This window comes from Sordaria macrospora, chromosome 4 (genome assembly GCF_033870435.1).
Source record: "Sordaria macrospora chromosome 4, complete sequence".
NCBI lineage: Eukaryota > Fungi > Ascomycota > Sordariomycetes > Sordariales > Sordariaceae > Sordaria > Sordaria macrospora.
The window spans coordinates 2,128,199-2,144,157 of NC_089374.1; the positions used below are offsets into that span (position 1 = coordinate 2,128,199).

At 52.8% G+C, this 15,959-nt stretch overlaps 4 protein-coding genes across 4 annotated transcripts; 3 read left to right on the forward strand and 1 right to left on the reverse strand.

The window, feature by feature from the left end:
* Window positions 1-1,088: 1,088 nt before the first annotated feature.
* On the forward strand, window positions 1,089-5,434 carry SMAC4_02020 (uncharacterized protein). The gene is made up of 8 exons (XM_024655296.2): window positions 1,089-1,938; window positions 2,260-2,499; window positions 2,571-2,805; window positions 2,870-3,157; window positions 3,214-3,411; window positions 3,468-4,535; window positions 4,615-4,769; window positions 4,883-5,434. The coding sequence occupies exons 1-8, from the start codon at window positions 1,842-1,844 to the stop codon at window positions 4,981-4,983; spliced, it is 2,382 nt and encodes a 793-aa protein (XP_024511198.1). The 5' UTR covers window positions 1,089-1,841; the 3' UTR covers window positions 4,984-5,434.
* Window positions 5,435-7,149: 1,715 nt separating this feature from the next.
* Window positions 7,150-9,178, forward strand: SMAC4_02021 (uncharacterized protein). The gene is made up of 3 exons (XM_003348952.2): window positions 7,150-7,755; window positions 7,825-8,218; window positions 8,277-9,178. Exons 1-3 carry the CDS (start codon window positions 7,189-7,191, stop codon window positions 8,585-8,587), a joined length of 1,272 nt encoding a protein of 423 aa, XP_003349000.1. The 5' UTR covers window positions 7,150-7,188; the 3' UTR covers window positions 8,588-9,178.
* A 765-nt stretch (window positions 9,179-9,943) lies between these two features.
* SMAC4_13630 (uncharacterized protein) lies at window positions 9,944-10,318 on the forward strand (the record flags this gene model as incomplete). The annotated part of the gene is made up of 1 exon (XM_066091511.1): window positions 9,944-10,318. The coding sequence occupies one exon, from the start codon at window positions 9,944-9,946 to the stop codon at window positions 10,316-10,318; it is 375 nt and encodes a 124-aa protein (XP_065946814.1).
* Window positions 10,319-10,695: 377 nt separating this feature from the next.
* SMAC4_13631 (uncharacterized protein) lies at window positions 10,696-13,549 on the reverse strand (the record flags this gene model as incomplete). The annotated part of the gene is made up of 2 exons (XM_066091512.1): window positions 10,696-12,348; window positions 12,401-13,549. 2 exons carry the CDS (start codon window positions 13,547-13,549, stop codon window positions 10,696-10,698), a joined length of 2,802 nt encoding a protein of 933 aa, XP_065946815.1.
* Between the last annotated feature and the right edge of the window lie 2,410 nt (window positions 13,550-15,959).

A 15,959-nucleotide genomic window follows, 5' to 3' on the forward strand; every position in this document is an offset into this window, starting at 1 on the left:
GGTTCCAAAATGGGGTTCTTTTAATCCGTCTCTTTAAATCGCCTTCGTTACTTCCAGGAACACGAACCAACCGGTCTGCTGCCTGGCACGGTCAAGAAGGAACGGCCCGCAAAGTCCAGGCAGCGCAGGTGCCCTGTCAGCTTTTTGTGAGGTCCTGGTTCTTTCCCGCTGGCATGGCAAGTGGGATGGGGACACCAAAAGGCGGGGCTACAGAAAATGAATTCGCTGTAGAGAGTACACACGTGTCAATACATCGTTACAGGCAGCTGTCAGCTACACTGTACGCACTTTGTACATACATATGCCTAACTAAAGTCAAGATCTCATACATACGCAAAATGCTTTCAACGGAAAGTTTTACTTGGGGCACGCTCGAGGACAGATGTTTCCGCTGCTACATTTGAATCGCCTATGATCCACTCACCGTTTGTGACATGCCATTGGACGGATTCCATGCCTTGACAATTTGGACAGGCACTGGGGCTTTTTTTGTTGCAGCTGCAGGCCGACATGTCGATGTGCATGCCCGCCAACCAAGACTTTGTAATTGTCTCGACTTCCAGCAACCAGAAACATCAACTCCTCCGTGCCAGCTTGCACCAATAACTGAAAACGAACCTTTGGAAAGTTTTGATACAATCTCGAACGCTCCCAGCCTCCCACCGCTCTCTTCAACACATAGGTATCAGACGAAACTGAGGACCAGTGAGTGGACTAACAATGATGTCACACAAGGCTTGGTAGTCTGTTCCCGAGAGACTGTACCCTGTCTCCCTATTACCTAGTCTACCCTGAACTGGCACCGCCAACAAACCTATTCGGACCTACTACACAGTGAAGCTAGCATGGGCATGAGAGAAGCCCGGGACATAAGAAGAAATCGATCTCGGTACAAGACGGATTGTCAACCAAGAAATCAAACTTTGATTGAAAGAACTGATCACATTGCCGGTGAATATTTGTTGTGGAAGATGTCGAGGACTGTCGGACAAGCAAGGCAGACCGTGTAGAAAAATGAGCATGCCCGGAGACCAGAGAGGAATCGAGACCCCTAAAACCTTCTAACTGTACCTACACTATTGAGACTAGGCGCGTCAACGGAAGCCGGGGCTAGCCATCCAATAATCCATCGCGGATCCGTCGCCCATCTGCCGCCGCCAAACAAAATCCGCCACTGTGACTGCAGCACAAGTCGGGTATGGTAGGTTCCCATTCCGCCAATTCCGAATAGGGTCTGTCAACGGAGACCCCTCATACCCACGGCCACGGGTTAGCCCATCTTGCAAAAGCTTTCTCGGCTTCTTTTTATCACCCAGAGTGTCCTCCCTTCGGATTTGCATCGGTATTCCCCCCCTCCCCATATTCTCTCACTCAACCCCTCTCGACCCCCTTTCCCGAATCCATCAAAAAGTCAATCCCTTTCCCTCCCGGTCCCCGTCCTCCTCGAATAGCCGCGGATCCACCAATCCCAAGCCCTTGGCGCTGCCGACTGGCTGCTCGCCGTTGCAGTTGTGCATACGCTCAAGAGGCTCAGAGGCTCATAGGGCGCTCGGAGATAGCCCGAGACTACCGTCTACACTATCCTCGGATTCGCTTTGTCGTCGGAGTTGGAGTCATCCGCACTGGGGAAAGAGTGACGATTGACGACTGGTCCGGAGAGAGAGGCTATTCTCAAAGTAAGGAACAAGTGCTCGGATGGTGGTCTGGCGGACCCCGTTCCCCGTTCCCCGTTCCGGCCTTCATCCCGTCCAAGGCTTACCACGTCCCGCCTCCGTCTCCGCCCCAGCCCCGACTCGTATAGCCCTCATCATATAGTCATATACAGTACTACAGCAAAGGCCATGTCCATGTCCGACTCCCATGAGAGTCCCAACCTCGAGGATCTTACTCCTGAGGAGGCCAACCGCATCATCCATTCCCACCGCAAGGTCCGATATGGTAAGTGGGTCTTTCCTTTGTTATCATGTCATCATCGTCAGCTACATCATGATTATCCATTGTCCACTTTCTGGATATCATGTAACCTCGTGTCCTTCTCACTTTTGAGGCTGTGGTACCATGGCCGCATTGCCCCCAACCTCCCCCACGCTTCCGGGTCCGGTCCCAGCAGTCCGGTTCTCATGTCCGTGACCATGACCTCCCGGCATGCACCTCAACTCTGGTTCTAGACACAACTATTACCTTGCCCTACTCATCAATGCTTGACATTCGTTCCTGTCATCGAGAGGTTGCTTAGTATTTACCTTAATCTCTTCACAGGTACCGCCTGCTGGCCCTGCAGACAGAGAAAAGTAAAGTGTGACAACAAGAGTCCATGTGAAAACTGCGTCAAGCGGGAACACCCACAGCTCTGTTCCTACAAGCCAAACAAGTCAGCAACCGGAAAACCATCATCGGTTTCGACTGATCTCTCTCACACCAAGAAGAGACCGCACTCACCAGACGCTCAAGAAGGACGGAGCTTGAGCCATGAGGCCCGTGAATCAATAAGAACATACGGTGTGTCATACAGCCCTCTTTTCCCATGCATTTCTCCCAAGGTTAGTGATCTCATCTAACCATCCTATTAGAGCCCGAAGCCGTGGAGATCACCCGTTATGTTGGCCAGAATAGCATCCCAGCACTTCTAAGGGAACAAACCGCCGCAACCGATGAACCACAAGACGTAAACTACATACGCCAAGACATGCGTTCCCTACTGGGGCTCGATAACTCGGCCCCTTTTCCGCTCATGTCCTCCCGACATCTGGACAGGCTGACGTCCGACATATCATCCGAACTGCCATCCGACCGGGAGGTCATGAAGTGCGCATTTTCACCCCTCCTAACATGACATCTTGAGATAAAAACATGGACTTACACACTCTAGGCTTTTTCGAACCTACAAGGAAATACCCCAGCCATTCTGGGGCTTCGTTATCGATATCGACGACGTCGAGTCCCGGTTGATGATCTATCTCGAAGATAGAGCAAAGAACGCCAGGGCTGCGACCAAGACTACGAAACCTGTCTCTGCATCATGGCTTGCCATTCTTTTCGCCGTCCTTGCAGTCGGCTCCCAGTACCACGAGACCCCATACCATATCCGAACGAGAGATGCGCAAAAGTACATCCAGATCTCTTTCCATTTTCTTAGGCTTGGTAACTTTTTGTTGAGGTATGTTATGCGTTGGTTCAATATCACTTACTCGGCCGCCCATTAACAGTGCCTAGGCCAAACCTTGACTCAATACAAGCCATGATGATGACAAGCTTCGTATTACTCAACGACATGAAAGCAGAAGCTTCCTGGGCTTTGCTTGGACTTACATGTCGATTGGCGCAGTCCCTTGGCCTCCACCGTCCACAGGTTCTTGACGGCCGTCAGTCAGCCGAGATTGTGAAGAAGGAAATGTCGAGGAGGAGACTCTGGTAAGATTACTCGAGCTTTTCCACTCCACCCCTAAACTAATACTAACTCTCCCCAGGTGGACTTGCCTCTGGCACGACACGCTCACTTCACTATCCTTTGACCGATCACCAATGACCAACATTGCCTGTTGTCCCATTCCTCTTTCACCGACCGCCGAAACAGAAGGCTGGTCTTACCTCGAGGCCATGTATCATCTCTGCCAAATCATCTCGCAGCGCCTCAATCCCGACGCCGCAGCCACGGCCATCTACACGCAAATCCTCACCAACTGCGCCGACGTGGAAAGCATACGAGACAAGCTCATTGTACAACTCCGCACAAAAGACGCCTGCAAATCCGCCATGGACCGCCTCCAACACTACGCCATCAGACTGCACACCTCCTTCATTGTCTCTGTGTGTTGTCGGCCCGCCCTTCAGCGCGAAAATAGTCGACTTGAAAAATCCCAAAAGAAATACCTGGCCGACAAATGCAAGGAGAACCTGACAGAAACAGTCCGCATGTTCCTCGCCATGCATCAGCTCTCGGTAATTCCCACGCGCTCCTGGGCGTTTACTTACCACGGCCTGTCATCAGCCGTCCTGCTCGGCATCTTGGGGGAAACCAAAGCCGACCCGGAAGTTCGCCAGCTCCAGGGTGATTTGATCTCGGCCCTGTCCGCCACGGCAGCTAAGGAACAAACCTCGCCGCAACCGCATATCCCGAGGTCCGATCACGATATCGAGCTCTCCGGCCCGTTGAGCCGCGCGTTGACTGCCCTCAAAAACATCTACGACCATGGATCAGTCGTCGGACCGACGGGGATTAAGCGCGAGGGAAGCATTTCCGGCCCTGGCTCGGGGACGAGGACGCCGTTGTCGTTGCAGATTAACCAGCTTGCGGGGCTCCCTCCTAATGGGTATCCGCTGTATGGTTTGGGACAAGTGCAGGACCAACAGGGAAGAGGAGGAGCAGGAGGACCAGGGATGCAACAGCAGCAGATGGGAGGAGCGACAGGTGGTCAACAACAACAACCGTTGGATCCGCATCAGAGTGCTGCGTTGGCTATGGCGGAGATGCAGCAGCAGAATCAGAACGGGGGACAGGGACAGCAGCAGATGGGTGCGGCGGGGGAGTATCAAGGGTATGTCTTCCTTCTGTCGCGTACCTGAGTGGGGGTGCAGGAAAGACGAAAGGAAGGGTGCTAACGAAGAGAGAAACAGGGTACCATATAACATGCCACCTCTCCAACAACCACCCGGTGCCGCTGCCACCCCAAGTCAGGGTGGTGTAGGTGGAATGCCGCCGCAGAATATGTCGCAGTTTGATCCGGCTACTTATATGTCGCCGATGGATCTATATGATTCCATATTCTGGGGTTAGTCTTTCTTCTTTGTTCTTTTCCTTTTCCCTTCTTCCCTCCCTCCGCTTTTTTTTTAAAAAAAAAATCGGTATTGGTTTTAGCTGACCATGCTCGGGTTCCGCGAATAGAATCCCCCGACCCCTTCAACACCGGCGTAGACACAATGAATTTCGACTTCCTAGCCCATCCACCACCTGGCCAGCCACCTCAGCAGCAGTTTTATTTTTGATTTGAGGGCGTTCGGGTTTCCGGTCGGGTCGGCACCCTTGGGACGGAGCAAGGCTGGTTCGGGATTCATTCATAATGATTGAACAAAGCCTGTCTTTACCTGTGGTACCTCTGTAATCTAGTGGGAATCAAAAACCAAAGCCTAACGACAGCGTGGAAGAAGAGAAGTTGGTGTTTTGTGTTTTCAACTTGGACGATAATGTGACTCGGAGAAGAAACGGGATCGGAGGAAGGGGTTCAAAGGGTTTCGGGGGGCTTGGCAAACCTTAAAATCCCGAGTGGGTGGAGTCTAGCAGAGAGGCCGAATTCCATTACACTTGGATTGCGGGTAGGTGAGAAGCAGTCACGAAGAAGCTGTCATGGCGTAAAGCGCAGAATATAAGTGGAAACGTATGATAAGTACTAGTATGAATATGGAAGAAAACAGCAAGGTGATTCGAAGACAATGTGATGCCTCTGATGTCAAGTGGAAAATCTTCCAAAGTTTTTATGTGAGGGTTGGGGTTATCCGCTTGTTCTTGGCAGTCGAAAGTCCAGACCGCAGACCGCAGACCGCAGACCACGGACATGAAGTCACCTAGCCGCTCACCGAGCTTCCATTACAGCTGCCGGACCCCACTCTGTACCTCGTTCAACAACCGCTGAAACGCCAACAACCACAACGCCAGCACTCACTCAGCTTCCGTTCCATCTGTCATCCCGCAACTAACTTGACAACAATTCTTTTTCAGACGCTGACGGCTTCAGGATACAGTTACATGTTCTCCTTTCTTGCGTTTTCCATCTTCTTTGCCCATACCCGACGCGCCTCGTACCCCGCCTCTGCCTACGCCATGTCACGATAGCTCCTTGCCTTCCCCTCCCCGCGATTTAATCTCATTTTCCCATGGCTCGCTCATTGGATTAGGGCATGGCCAATATCGGATTCCATCAAGGTCCAGGCCCAACATCACGATACATACAATAATGCCTACCGCGGCATCACACCTAAGATTCAGAAACCCCACGCCAACATGTCAACATGGCACACGCGACACGGGGCAAGAGCCTTGGTTCTCCCTCAAAAATTCAGGGGATGAGGCTATACCATAGCTGTTGCCAGAACAGGAAGCTGAGATGGTGATACAGAGACAATCAAGCCAATCTATTGCCAGCATGTGCGGAAAACTTGTGCGATCGCAAACACATGGGGGAAATGTCGCCTTTCCTCTCTCTGCTTCTTTCTGGACACACCCATGCTCCCTGCTGGGCAACGATTGTCGATAGACTCATGCGATGCCCCGTTGCAACCTTCTCGATCTTGCCAAGCAATGCTACGTCAAATCCAAGCTTAAACATGGGGGAGCATGGGGGAGGTAGGTAGGTGGCATGGGTTCTGGAACCTTAGCTACCTAAGTTTTGAGTCAATTTTTGACTGGAGCAAAGAGTAAGGTATCGGCCAGCCATCTCTGCCATCTTTACTACCTATCTTACCGCTTGGCATTAACGTTGGGCTGCTGTGACCAAGACCAACACCAGAGAAACACAAGATGGCATAATGCAGCGCCATGGCGGGCAAAGAGCATGAAATGGCATCACAACCTTCCGGATTAGGTCATGCCGCGAATGCAGGACGGAGGGGGAGACTTGATGCAACCAAACCGTGCCGATCAAAAGGTACCAATCCAAGCAATCGTCCCTGTTAACGACTTGCCCTTCCCGGTTGACGGGTGCGAGAGACACCGCCCGGCGAACTGAAGAGCCAGGTTTGGAAATACCGTCTGAAGGGGAATTCTAGGGGCAAGGAACAAACGAAAGGGTGGTTGTCTGAAGTTGAGCACTTACCCGGCCAATGGGAGTCTCGTGATAGTATGAGGCGAACGAGGCGAACCGCGGTACGGAAGTGCTACCGAGATCTTATGCATATCACCTTTACCAAAATGCGTCTATCCAGATGCCGACCATGGATGGAGGCCGGTTACTTGGCCCATCAAACACCTTCCCCTTCGAGCTTGACCTCGATATCGACTGCTACCTACCTCAACTATCCACTCTATCACCTACTCTACCTAGCTCGGAAGTCACGACGCTGATGTTGATCCAGACCTTTCACGTACACAATGGACAACTATAAGATGGCCGAGGACCCATCGACCGCCATCATGATCAAGAGGAAGAAGGCAGTGACGGAGAACGCAGCATCTCGAAGCCCACCACCTCCACCACCATGAAGTCCCTCTCCATCCTCACCGCCCTCCTGGGCCTTGCCTCCGCCACCGCCATCCGCTCTGAAGCCCGCCCCAAGCGGACTTCGTACGATGGCTACAAGGTCCTCCGTATCGCCGCCGGTGATGATGCCGCCAAGCTGAACAAGATCATCGCCGATCTCGACCTCGAGACCTGGAAGGGTGCGGCCAAGGTTGGCGGCCACGCCGACGTTGTCATCCCGCCCACCAAGCTCGCTGCCTTCAAGGCTCAGGCCGCGGGCTTCGAGACCCTCACCATGCACGAGGATCTCGGTCTCTCCATCGCCGACGAGTCCGGCTTCCAGGCCTATGCCGGCACCGCCAACCAGAGCTGGTTCAACTCGTACCACGCCTATGCCGACCACTTGACCTTCCTCAAGGATCTCGTGACTTCCTACCCCAGCCAGTCCGAGATTGTCACCTCGGGCACCTCTAACAACGGCAACACCATCACCGGTATCCGTTTCTGGGGTAGCGCCGGCAAGGGCGTCAAGCCCGCCATTGTGTTCCACGGTACCGTGCATGCGCGCGAGTGGATCACCACCATGGTATGCCTTTCTTTCTTTACCCTAGTCGTTCGTCTCTCATAGAATAGAAGCCAACTAACACATCACCAGGTCACCGAGTACCAAGCCTGGTACCTCCTGTCCAACTACGCCACCGACGCCTCCGTCAAGGCCTTTGTCGACAAGTACGAGTTCTACGTCTTCCCCATCGTCAACCCGGACGGCTTCATCTTCACCCAGACCACCACCCGCCTGTGGCGCAAGAACCGCCAGACCAACTCCGGCTCCACCTGCATCGGCCGCGACATCAACCGCAACTGGCCCATCCAGTGGTCCGCCTCGGGCGGTGCTTCCACTTCCCCTTGCGCCGAGGACTACAAGGGCGCCAAGCAGAGCGACGCTCCCGAGACTACCGCCCTTGCTGCTACCCTGAACAAGATCAAGGCTGCCCAGGGCTTGAAGCTGTTTATTGATTGGCATTCGTATTCGCAGTTGTTTATGTCTCGTATGTTTCTGTTCACTTCCTTCTTTTTCTTCAGTCCCTCGACTAACACTTCAAACAGCCTACGGCTACACCTGCTCCGCCGTCCCCACCAAGAACACCGAGTACCAGGCTCTCGCCAAGGGCGCCGTCGCCGCCATCAAGGCCGTCTACGGCACCACCTTCAACTACGGCCCCATCTGCTCCACCATCTACAAGACCACCGGCTCCTCCGTCGACTACGCGCTCGATGTTACGGGTGCTGATTACTCCTTCACTTTGGAGCTCAGAGATACCGGCGCTAACGGATTCGTCTTGCCTGCTGCGCAAATTCTGCCGAGTGGTGTCGAGGCGTGGGCCGGGTTGAAGTATTTGTTGGCTAACATGAAGTAAGAGTACTACTTACAATGGGTGGGCAAAGGTGGTAAGAGGCAAAAACATCAAGTGGACTAGTTCTAATCTCTCCTCGCCTTAGTCCAGTCCTAACTAGTAGGATACTAGATCTAAAACTACTTGCCAATCACCCTTCCACACCTGGCCTTGATTGTTGTTGCTGTGTTGTCTTTTGCTGCCTTTTTTCTTCTTCTTCGCTGCTTCGTTGCTTGGTTGTGTTCGTTGTTGCTGGAAATTGTCCCTTGCCTTTCAGACTCTTTACTCTCTCCCCTCCATTTTCAATCTCTTCGATGTTGGCCCTCGTCGATGCTGGAAATTACATGTTTTTCACCCAGCCACCTATGAAACCCACCCCCCGCTCATGCCTCTTGGAACCGTGCTGGGAGATAAAGTATCTGCGCAGAACCAACTTGTCTCCCTCCCGTGCTGATTCAAGCGTCTCAGCATGTGTGGTGGGTGCTGATCTTCGAGGTGTTGAAGGGGGAGGAAGGAAAGCACTCACGGGACTTACAACATTACCAGACGAGCCTAGGTAGCTAGAGGTACCTACCTAGATACCCTTAGTCCCTCGATTTTTTGGATCTCCGTCTATACTTTCTCTGGTCCCCTTTGGGTAACATGGGAGAGTTCCGGTGTACCTACCTTATATGCTGAAATGATCTCCCTAGGTATGGAGTTATTTAGGTGTTGGATCATGTGGATGAAAACACATACGACCATACCCACTGGAAAACTCGGGATCCCGTCCGCTCTCCCATAGATAAGAGCACTGAGGGGTGGCTTATCTATGGGAGCCATTTTTTGACAGGGATTTGGATGACTCAGCTGAAAACGCCGCTCCCGTTTCGAGAACCGTTTCCCATTGCCTTCGCCGTCGAGTGCACCGTTCCACTTAAGCCAAGCCCAGCTGAGTAGGCTAGACATATACTACACAAGGTACTTACCCCTGCCATTTACCCCCGACACCAACTCTATATACTTGATACTCTTAATTGGGAGGTGTGGTTAGCTTTGGTGAACATCAGAAGGGCCTCAAGATATAAATCGCGTGTTTACCTTCAGATTTCCGACTGAACCAAACAAGCACACTTCTATCCCATTCTCACTGCATTCACTGCATATCCATTCTTTTCAGTTGATTCTACCGCATTAATTCTACCGCATCAATTACGGCCCCTACTCCCAAACATACTGAGCTCGTTATGTCACACGGACATTGCCCACAGTCCCATCTTCCTCTCGCAACAAAAGGTCTTGGCGCCAAGCGTTAGCACTAACGCTTTGTTGCCCGCAAATCCTTAACACTACCAAAATCGCCGCTTTCACGGTCGATATCCCAACAACCACAACTACGAAATGTCTACGCCTTCGCCCCCTGGGGTCTCTCAACCAACGCCGCCGGTCATGACGCCGGTTACTCCTCTGCCGGACACCCTTTGTGTCCCGCCACCGCCCTCCACGACGGCGCAGTCGGCCAAGAGAGCCCGGACTGCAGACGAGGAAGTCCGTCCCGCCCATGCCACCACCGCCACCCCTACTGCTTCCGGCCCCATCACGTCCTTCGCTGAGACCCTCATCTCTGAAGCACTCGCCAAAGTGGAGGTCTACCGCTCCTTCGCCGCTGCTCTAGACACCGAGTTCGCCCGCTTCTCCGTCGTCTCTCCAGCCCATGCCCGCGGAGCCGAACACCTCGCACGAACCATCACCGCCGCACTGTTGAGGGTATGGTAAGATATGCGTTGTTGTGCGAAGGAGAGAAAAGGAGGATGTGCGTGAAGGACTGGCTATATGGGCGAGAGCCCAGACAGGCCAGTCCGTGTGCGCGGACGTGCAGTGCGACAATGTCACAGGCTAACCCGGTGAAGATTGGGCAGTCACGGGTTAATCCCATGGCATCTGGATCGCACAGGCACCTGCAAAAGGAGAGTCAAGGATGGAACAGTCTTGCTTCTTCATAATAGAATACGTCATCTTGACAACAGTAGAAGGTACCAGAATTTACAAAATTCCTATAAATTTACCTGTCCTCCCAGACCCTTCTGGTGGCACGCTAGAAAAAAGAAATAAAGAGAAAGAAATTAAAGATGACATGGAATACATTATATATCTTACGAGAAGCTAATAAACCAAATCTGTCCCGATGCGCAGATGAAGGAGATCATCTGTCCCTGGACATAACACCGAGACGGTCGGTAATTTGGTGGTAGCCAAAGTACGTTCTGGCCGTTGCAAGTAATCCAAGACTTATCTTGTCCCAAGTTATAGCTATGGCTTTCTGAATTATCTAGTACAACTTGGCTTTCGGTAGTTTCTGTGACTGTTTTAATATGTCCAACGTTGGTACGTAGGTAGCGATTGGTAGGATCAAAGGAGATATCGGTTATACTAGTAGTAGTAGGAATCGTTTGGAGGCAGCTCCCCGACGCCGGATCCCAGATCTTGATCGTTTTGTCCCACGAACCGGACGCCAGCCGCTGGCCATCCGGCGAGAAGGCCACGGAGCTAACCCTGCTGCTATGGCCTTTGAGGGTTTGGAGGCAGCTCCCCGACGCCGGATCCCAGATCTTGATCGTTTCGTCCCACGAACCGGACGCCAGCCGCTGGCCATCCGGCGAGAAGGCCACTGAAGTAACCGGGCTCCTATGGCCTTTGAGGGTTTGGAGGCAGCTCCCCGACGCCGGATCCCAGATCTTGATCGTTTTGTCCCACGAACCGGACGCCAGCCGCTGGCCATCCGGCGAGAAGGCCACGGAGCTAACCCTGCTGCTATGGCCTTTGAGGGTTTGGAGGCAGCTCCCCGACGCCGGATCCCAGATCTTGATCGTTTCGTCCCACGAACCGGACGCCAGCCGCTGGCCATCCGGCGAGAAGGCCACTGAGCTAACCCAGTTGCTATGGCCTTTGAGGGTTTGGAGGCAGCTCCCCGACGCCGGATCCCAGATCTTGATCGTTTCGTCCCACGAACCGGACGCCAGCCGCTGGCCATCCGGCGAGAAGGCCACTGAGTTAACCGCGCCGCTATGGCCTTTGAGGGTTTGGAGGCAGCTCCCCGACGCCGGATCCCAGATCTTGATCGTTCCGTCCCACGAACCGGACGCCAGCCGCTGGCCATCCGGCGAGAAGGCCACTGAGTTAACCCCGTTGCTATGGCCTTTGAGGGTTTGGAGGCAGCTCCCCGACGCCGGATCCCAGATCTTGATCGTTTCGTCCCACGAACCGGACGCCAGCCGCTGGCCATCCGGCGAGAAGGCCACTGAGCTAACCGCGCCGCTATGGCCTTTGAGGGTTTGGAGGCAGCTCCCCGACGCCGGATCCCAGATCTTGATCGTTCCGTCCCACGAACCGGACGCCAGCCGCTGGCCATCCGGCGAGAAGGCCACTGAAGTAACCGGGCTCCTATGGCCTTTGAGGGTTTGGAGGCAGCTCCCCGACGCCGGATCCCAGATCTTGATCGTTCCGTCCCACGAACCGGACGCCAGCCGCTGGCCATCCGGCGAGAAGGCCACGGAATCAACCGTGCCGCTATGGCCTTCGAGGGTTTGGAAGCAGGCATTCCAGTCCAATTCCACAGCCGGCTTCGTTTGAATCCATTCAGGTTCTTCTCCTTTGAAATTTCTCTTTATCAAGCTCCTGCTTGGAGCAAATACAAGCGCTGATATGTATGCTTGCAGTGGAGCTTGCTCTATTATTGACTTATTTGATAGAGCAAACCGGTAAGCATCCCAAACAAGCTTTGATAACTGCGATGGATCGGTACCTCCCTATATCTTTAGTTAGGCCAAGTTTCTAGTGCGGAGTTAGACTTGTACTCACTAGCAGGCCCTCGAGCTTTCTAATAGCAACAACGCCCACAGGTACAGCTTGGAGTAGACTTAGAGCTTCCAGCCAGTAAAGGTACTTCGTCTCCAAAAATGCATGGACAACCTCCTCAGCCCGTAAAGGATCATGCCGTTTTGTGTCCGTGTCAGAAACCGAGTCACACAAGTGATCAACCCAGTAGACGCACGAGTACCGCACCGTCGCTAGCGGGTCCGGATTCGGTACTTGGACCTTGTCGCTCGTAAATCCCGGTGCGGTCAAGCTGTATATGTCGCGTCGCAGTGTTGTAGACATGGCATCAAGTGACCTTGAGAAGATAGTGTAGTTCACATCTTCTTTCCCAGAAGGAAAAATCCACTTAAACGCCTCCTGAGAAGCTTGGTTGCCAGCTTTATCAGAAGCATTGCCCAATAGAAAGTCCTTGACTGATTGGTGGACAAAATAAACAGTCTGGTCTCGAAGAGTCAAAAACGAGCCGCAAAGCCCTATAAGCTCTCCCAGGGACTGCGGATCATTTGAGATATCGTCTGACATCTTGACGAGAGTGGCCAGTTCTTGAAGGCTGATGGGTCGGCGAACGATAGAGGAGATGGCAAGAATTTGCCTACACAAATCCGCATAATCAGACTGAATAATCTGCTCTATCATCCGCGCATACAAGGAATCCAACCCGGGGGGGAATGCCCGTAATTTTGTAAGTGTCTCCCACCTCCGAACGCTCGGGTCTGCAAGTACTTGGCAGACCAAGGCCACCCAAAGAAAAGTCCCATTCGCGTTAGAAGAGAGATAGTCATGTACAACCGTCTGCATTGTGCTGTCGTACCGTTTCTGCTGCGACAAGTGAAGGACTTTGTGGCGGATATATGCACTGACGGCAGTGGTGACGGATTCGGCGTTTAGCTCGAGGCTGAGTCTGGACTGCTGCGCGACGATCGCCAACTGTTCTTCGATCTGCACCCAGTTGCGACTAGATACAAGCCACTTGACACGAGCAGACACAGATGATATCTGGACGATCAACTTGAGAAGCTGCGGTTGGTCTGTCACACATTCGTCCAGAGCATCAATTACCAGATAGGTGACCTTCAAGTTCGGGTCTTCTAGCATCTCGTATAAAACCTTAGACAGGACGATCCATGCCATTGCGTCATCGGAGGGGTATGTGTTCTCCGGTAAATGTGAGAGCAGGCGTGGTTGCCGGTGGACAAGCAGGTAGATTAAGCCTCGTAGCACGGCAGTTGCGTTATTGATGCGCGAGTCGGTAGCTTGGCAGAAGAAATATGCCAAGTTACCGCCGTCAGCCATCACACGCCGCTCTAGCTCGTCGATGATACCGCATAGTAACATGGTCTTGCCCTTGCCTGGATCTCCCTTGATCCAGAGCAGGCGATTCTCCCGCAGCTGGCGCCATCGGTTGAAGTCGGGGTTGTCGAAGACCCAACGGTAAGCATCAGCCAGCAGACCGCCCTTCGCCAGTTCAATCCGCTCCTTTTCGACGTGCGGGTCTCGCGGGTCTCCGGACCACAATTTTGCCAGACAGAGGTAATCCTCGTGAACCTTGTCCTGCAGCCGCTTCCATGCTGTTGGATGTTAGCACAAGCCCATACCATCATCACCCGTGGTGGAAACCTACATCCATAGTAGTTGTAGTTGTATTGCGGCCCGGCGGCGTTGTTGTTATACTGAGGCCCAGAGCCGGTATTGGCGTTGGAGAAACCCGAACCAGAATTGTAGAAAGGCATGTCGCAGGGATTGAGCTTCGGGAGGTGTATAATGCTCGCTTACAAGATCAAACGTGTGGAATTAAAGGAGTTGATCGTCTTGCAATGTTCAGGGAGAAAGCGAGGGGTTGACAGAACGGAACGAAAAGATGAGTGTTGACCAACTGGTTAGCCGACCAAAATCTCAAAAGGTGTAGCGTCCCCAAACTTTTGGTTTGCAGCTCAGAAGACTCATCCCCAACCAAAAGTGGTCTCAAAGCTGTGGGATGGCGGATGTGCTAGCGAAATGTGCACATTTGCGGCATCAGCTGTTGACGCCCGGCCTTTCAGATCAGCCTAGGTGTCAAGATGCCCAATGGACACTACCTATTAATGCCCAAATTCCCAGTCTGGCGTGGGTCGGCCACCAATCGCATGTGCCATTGGTAGTGTGAAGATATCCTTTCGGGGAAAGCTGAATGCGACGCCTGCCCCCACAACACGCCGAGCCTCAATATACCTCCAAGGTGATATCGACATTTCAGGCAACTGTGAAATAGTCTAGAGCAGTTAGCATATGGTTTCTAGCATAAGGCGAGGGGAGATCATGCGGTGAATCGAGGCATCGCCCACAAAAAAACCTACATTCTACCCCTACTAGCGGAATTCCGAGGTGACGGGAACAAGGACTGGTGATAAATAGCCTGCTTGGGCGTGTGAGTGTCCTAGTGCACCCAGTCTGTGGTGGCTGTGAAGCCAAGGAAGAGAATCATTCGAACTGTGGCAGACCCAAATGAATGGTTAACCGCCTGGGTAGTCATCCAATCATGGCATGGAAGCCAGGAGTCCATGTTGAGGATGGTGAGAAATGGAGGAACGGGCCGCAATGTGGATGGTCCATGACAAAATGGTTCGGGTTGCGGGGGGCAATGATTTCTGGGCAACAACCCCCTCACTTTTCAGAGCTTTCAGTGTCTCTGGTTATCGAGACTGCACACGTCAAACACTCACAACACAACCTCAAACCATTCCACTTGTCTTCGCCTTCCCGCTCTGGAGAAAATTTCAGCTCCAAAATACGCGGCAATGGAACCCGGCCTCACTGTGGTAATCTGGTCTGCGGTTTGGTTTGATCATGTCCCAAGTTCAGGCGGTTGGCGGGTGGGCACTCAATTGACCAAACACCTCGACAGTTGTCAATCGATGAGGCTTCATTTTCAGGCCATCGTCCCCAGCCCAACCCAGGCTTAAAGCCATCCCACCCTAGCTGCCGGCTTCTGATCCTAGAGCTGTGGTTGGCTTGTTGCTCTCAACGCCGCCGTCAACCTGTTTCGCAGCCCTGGCAAGCAGCTCTCTCCGCCAATCGACTCGTCTACAAAGGTGTTGGCGGCTGCGTCGGCAGTGTGTTGCAAGCCAACCGCTATAGTTATGATATGTCAGGATGGAAGGGAAGAGGTAGGCTAATGAAGGCAGATGAAGAAGGTAGGTTAAGGCAGGTATATGAAGGAGGTTATTGTAATTAGTTTGTCGTAGTGGATTACTAAACCGTGATCCAACAAGATAAAAGCGAGAGATTCCCTTGCCACGCTCTCATCTGCATACACATAACTGGGCCGAGGAGTACGAAGAACCAATCAGGAATGGTCTTCTGACCGAGTGCAATATTGGTGTTACCCGTGTAAAAGACCTAGCCGCAGTGTCAGGACGGTCTACTTTGCTCATAATCCGCCCAATTATATTCATCTTTTTAGCGCCGCCTCCCCACTTACCGTCTTGCCTCCGTCCGAACGATATGGATATGGGAGGAGATTGTTCAAGTTTTTGACCCTACCACGTGATTAAAAGACCCGGTT

What these genes read in the sequence shown, in the direction of transcription:
- SMAC4_02021 (XM_003348952.2), top strand. Translation starts at nt 7,189, where the DNA reads ATGAAGTCCCTCTCCATCCTCACCGCCCTCCTGGGCCTTGCCTCCGCC. An exon ending in GCGAGTGGATCACCACCATG is followed by an intron (nt 7,756 to 7,824) that starts GTATGCCTTTCT and finishes ACACATCACCAG; the next exon opens with GTCACCGAGTACCAAGCCTG. An exon ending in TTCGCAGTTGTTTATGTCTC is followed by an intron (nt 8,219 to 8,276) that starts GTATGTTTCTGT and finishes CACTTCAAACAG; the next exon opens with CCTACGGCTACACCTGCTCC.
- SMAC4_02020 (XM_024655296.2), top strand. Translation starts at nt 1,842, where the DNA reads ATGTCCATGTCCGACTCCCATGAGAGTCCCAACCTCGAGGATCTTACT. An exon ending in CCACCGCAAGGTCCGATATG is followed by an intron (nt 1,939 to 2,259) that starts GTAAGTGGGTCT and finishes ATCTCTTCACAG; the next exon opens with GTACCGCCTGCTGGCCCTGC. An exon ending in ATATGATTCCATATTCTGGG is followed by an intron (nt 4,770 to 4,882) that starts GTTAGTCTTTCT and finishes TTCCGCGAATAG; the next exon opens with AATCCCCCGACCCCTTCAAC.